The sequence below is a fragment of the Berghia stephanieae genome, chromosome 10 (genome assembly GCF_034508935.2).
Source record: "Berghia stephanieae isolate SIO BIC M18660-M18661 chromosome 10, UCSD_Bste_1.3, whole genome shotgun sequence".
In the NCBI taxonomy this organism is placed as follows: Eukaryota; Metazoa; Mollusca; class Gastropoda; order Nudibranchia; family Aeolidiidae; genus Berghia; species Berghia stephanieae.
In genome coordinates, this window is record NC_088369.1 from 46,473,093 (window position 1) to 46,478,191 (window position 5,099).

The 5,099-nt window shown below is 34.4% G+C and overlaps 2 protein-coding genes across 2 annotated transcripts in view; one reads left to right on the forward strand and one right to left on the reverse strand.

Moving 5' to 3' along the window:
- The window catches only part of LOC144955951 (uncharacterized), an 11,689-nt gene extending 8,468 nt beyond the window's left edge, over positions 1-3,221 (forward strand). The window contains exons 3-4 of the mRNA XM_078886213.1: positions 962-1,044; positions 3,212-3,221. Of these exons, the coding sequence (XP_078742339.1) occupies positions 962-1,044; positions 3,212-3,221 (93 nt within the window). The remainder of the gene's footprint in view (positions 1-961; positions 1,045-3,211) is intronic.
- LOC144955872 (uncharacterized) overlaps positions 1-5,099 on the reverse strand; it is a 76,460-nt gene that overhangs the window by 31,608 nt on the left and 39,753 nt on the right. The gene's annotated exons all lie outside the window — the stretch shown is intronic.

Sequence of the window (5,099 nt, forward strand, 5' to 3'; positions counted from 1 at the left end):
TGACATCATCATCATCATCATCTAGTCAGCTGATCCTGCGTAGGACGTTGCTTCCCGAACTTTCTTGCGAAACAGATTACGGTTTTCCGCCAGTCTACTTGCTTGACTTGCTGTCATTCCCAGCCATTCACATATATCTTGTTCCCAGCTTCTTGTTGGTCTACCTCTTCCTCTCTTGCCGTCTACCCTTGTCTGCAGAATGTGCTTTTCTAATGATTCGTGGCGAGTCGTGTGGCCAAAATAGTTTAGTTTCAATTTCTTTACAGTTTGGAGAAGAATTGGTGATTTTATTCCGATCCTTCTCAGGACTTCTTTGTTTGTTTGTTTTTCAGTCCATGATATTCTGAGTATTTTTCTGTAGCATGCCATTTCAAAAGCTGTGATCTTTGTGCTCTCTGCTTTGCTGATAGTCCATGCTTCGCATCCATATGTTGCAGTTGGGAAAACAACACTTTTGAGGATTTTGATTTTTGTTTGAATGCATGACATAATGACAACAAAACATGACATAATGACAACAACGCATGACATAATGACAACAAAGCATGACATAATAACAACAAAGCATGACATAATGACAACAAAACATAACATAATGACAACAAAACATGACATGACAACAAAGCATGACATAATGACAACAAAGCATGACATAATGACAACAAAGCATGACATCATGACAACAAAGCATGACATAATGACAACAAAGCATGACATAATGACAACAAAACATGACATAATGACAACAAAGCATGACATCATGACAACAAAGCATGGCATAATGACAACAAAGCATGACATAATGACAACAAAGCATGACATAATGACAACAAAGCATGACATAATGACAACAAAGCATGACATAATGACAACAAAGCATGACATCATGACAACAAAGCATGACATAATGACAACAAAGCATGACATAATGACAACAAAGCATGACATAATGACAACAAAGCATGACATAATGACAATAAAGCATGACATCATGACAACAAAGCATGACATAATGACAACAAAGCATGACATAATGACAACAAAGCATGACATAATGACAACAAAGCATGACATAATGACAACAAAGCATGACATAATGACAACAAAGCATGACATAATGACAACAAAGCATGACATAATGGCAACAAAACATGACATAATGACAACAAAGCATGACATAATGACAACAAAGCATGACATAATGACAACAAAGCATGACATGATGACAACAAAACATGACATAATGACAACAACGCATGACATAATGACAACAAAACATGACATAATGACAACAAAACATGAAATATTGATTGTAATCAAATACCCGGGAATGCAACAGAACAGCCGATATAGACTGACTTATTTTTTCTCTGCCGTCCATCTGGTTATTTACTATTGTATTTATCTTTTCATTGTTGTTTTGTTGTTGGCTGAAGAAGGGTTTTGAGTCCGAAACGTTCCGTGTTTGGTATTTTGTTCTTTTCTTTTTTGTTTTTGTTTTTTTTAAGCTGTTACATTAATTTATGTTTATTACATAATATTATTATGCCAGCTAACTTTAACCCATGACCCTGACATAACCCCCCCCCCCCTCCCTCCCCTCCCACCCCGCCACCCCCCATTCCAGTAATTTGTTAGGATAAATACGTTTTTAAAACAACCAAAAGCGAGCCTTTCACTGAATCCAAAAAAAAATAAAAAAAATAAAAAAATAAAAAAATAAAAACCCAACAAAATCTCACAGGGTCAATAAATAATAAATATTAACTAGTCCATATGCCACTGTCAACAAATAGCATTTGATAACATCAACAATTTGTAAAAGTCTTTAAAAAAATAGACGTGACAATAGATTTTTTTTTGTTTGTTTGTTGCTTTAGGTCTCTTCCAACACAATTGAGGTTATATGAGAGACCGCTGAAACAAAAAAACAAGCAATCTAACAAAAATAGTACAAATGTAAATCAAAATCATAACCTAAAGATATCATAAGCTCAATTATAAATAACCAAGAACAAACAGGCAGAAGATTTACAGAAAAAAAAAAATATCCCTGTCAAAAATACAATCACAAACCAAAGAAGCAGGATAGGCTAGTAAAGAGAAGAAGAAACGACATCACTATCGGATCGTACACCCATGCGAACATCATAGGTATATGATTCAAGGGTGATGCTCCCATCCAACCACCCGCTGACAATAGATTCATTAAATATTAAAAGAGAGTAAAAAAGATTAAAGTAAACATTTTAAAATTAACAATAAAATAAATCTCTTTACTCATCGTATGGGGGAAAAATAATCATTGGGGTCTGTCTTGGGGAAAAAGTCTTTGTTTGTTTTTGTTTCTTAAGGGTTTTACGGCGCTTGCAACACATTTAGGTCATATCAACGCCAGTAAAAAGGAAGAAAATGGGATAGTAAAAAGTTCTAGAATTACAATTAAAGCATCAAAGAAAAGGTAAGACAAAGGGGAATTGGTTCAAATAGGGAACAGATGTAGATTCCAAGAGTAACTATAGTGTGCACTTAGTTTGAGATCACCTAAATGTTTCATCCTGACACAAGCACAGGTCCCCGCTAAGAGGAACACACTCAAATGTTTACAATACATAATATATATGTAAAAAAAAAATAAAAAATTACAGTACATAACAGGGAGATGATTTACAAGACAAAAATATCATCTCCTAAATCTCTAACTATACATTTGGCTGTTTCCCTCCCAGCCAGGATATCTGGCCAGGGCCAGGACAAAACCAAGTAATCTCATTCCAAGACAAAGATAGAATGCATGTTGGAAAACAGATATAGGGGGATAGAAGACACAATAAGTACCTCCCTGCCCACTATGGAAGGTCAGGAACCCCACCAAGTAAATAGTAACAGTAAGATGATTCATCAAAAACATTTACAAAATAATAATGTAATAACCCTGATAATGATAACAAAATAATAATAATAACAATAGTATAATAATAGTATAATAATAATAATAATAATAATAATAATAATAATATAATAATAATAATAATAATAATAATAATAATAATAATAATAATAATAATAATAATAATAAAATTGATAATAATAATAATCATTGTAACAGTAGTGTAAATAATACATTCATACTCACATTTTGATAAGAGCCACTTCACATAATAATAAAAACTTTTTATCTCCCTTGTTTTTTACTTTCGTTTTGTACCAGATGGCTTTGAAAATAAAGAGCTGATTTAAAATCCAACTATCCAGTATTGTATAGTCATTTTATAACCATATTACAATAATAATAAGAAGAAGATAAAGAAGTTGAGGTGGCAGAAATGAAGATGTTGGGATGATCACTTGGCTGGACAAGAATAGATAAAGTGAGAAATGATCGAATTTGAAGGTTGACTGAAGAGAAGAATGTATCAATAAAGATGAGAGAAGATAGTTTGAAATGGTTTGGACGTGTAAAGAGACGAGAGAGAGAGTACGTGGGAAGGAAAGTATTGGAGTTACAATTATCGGGAAAGAGGAAAAAGGGACGTCCAAAGACTAGATAGTGGGATAAGGTAAAGGACGATATGAAAGAACTGGGCCTGGAGGAAGATGATGCGATGAACCGAAATGCATGGAGATGTGGCATTCATTATGGCAACCCTGCAAAATGCGGGTTAAGTTGAAAGAAGAAGAAGAAGCTATATATATATATATATATATATATATATATATATATATATATATATTATATATATATATATATATATATATATATATATATATATATATATATATAGAGAGAGAGAGAGAGAGAGAGAGAGAGAGAGAGAGAGATACATATATATATATATACCAATGACATAAAAATACTAAGCTGCAGGAAGTTATGGACTGTAAAAAGTCATGTAAAAATGATAAAAACAACAGCTTCAAAATCATTTTTTTGATACTACACTTTAAACATTTCGGGCTCAAAACCCTTCTTCAGCCACAATAAAAAATAGTTAAAACTTTTCCATTTCAGCACAGTCCTACCTGACTAGAAATGCAGAAAAATGTTCTCTGACTATCTGAATTTAATACGATACATTCAGGTTTTCAATGTTTTGGTTGGTGGCTGAAGAAAGCATTTGGGTACGAAATGTTCGTGTGTCTGTCATTTTGTTCCTTTATTGAAGGTGTAATATTACTTTCTGTACATTACTTTTTACAGTCTATAATATGATTTGATGTGATGATAAAAATTGACATCCAAATAAAAATGTTACAACTGCTTTCCATTGACTATGACAAATCCTTCCTCCCCCTCCCCATCCCTGCTCAAATTCTCCCTCATTTCCTTCAGCTCGGCCAAAGCGTCGTCCAAGCTTCTCTTGCCCAGCTGGAAGCTCCGATTGGCAGATGCCAGCTGCAGCTGGTTGATGACCTGGTTTACGATGTCCTCGCAGCGAGACAGAATCTTCATGACCGTTGTGTGTTGTTGTTGTCTCCCTTTGGGCTTGGCAGTCTGTCTGGGTAGACGAATCAGCTTGTGGTCCTGAGAGGGGGGGGGGGGGGGGGAAGGAATAGTATTAAGCATTGTTTGGGTTTTTTTTAAAAGCGTTTTACAGCACTTTCGACACGTTTAGGTTATTTCAGCACCAGTAAATAGGAAAAAAATGGGATAGTCAAAAAGGTTCTAGATTTACAATTGAAAACACAGGAAAAGTAGGACAAAGGGGAATTGGTTCAAATAGGGAACAGATGTCGATTCCAAGTGCACACTATCATTGTACATAGTTTGAGATAACCAAAAAGTCTTATCCTGACACAAGCACAGGTCCCAACTTAGATGGATTCACTCAAATACATAACAGAGAGATGATTGACAAACAAAAACAATATCATTCCCAAAACTACGACTATACATTTCACTGTTTTCCTCCCAGCCAAAGGACTCTGGCAAGGGTCAGTACAAAACCTGTCATCTGCATTTTTTGCGGCCGCAAATATCAGGGCGATCCGCAAATTTTGGCAAATTTTTGTCAATATAATATATTTTGGCAAATTTCTTGGCAAATTTTGGCAAATTTTAGGTCCCAATTTGGCAAAAAATGCAGATGACAGCAAAA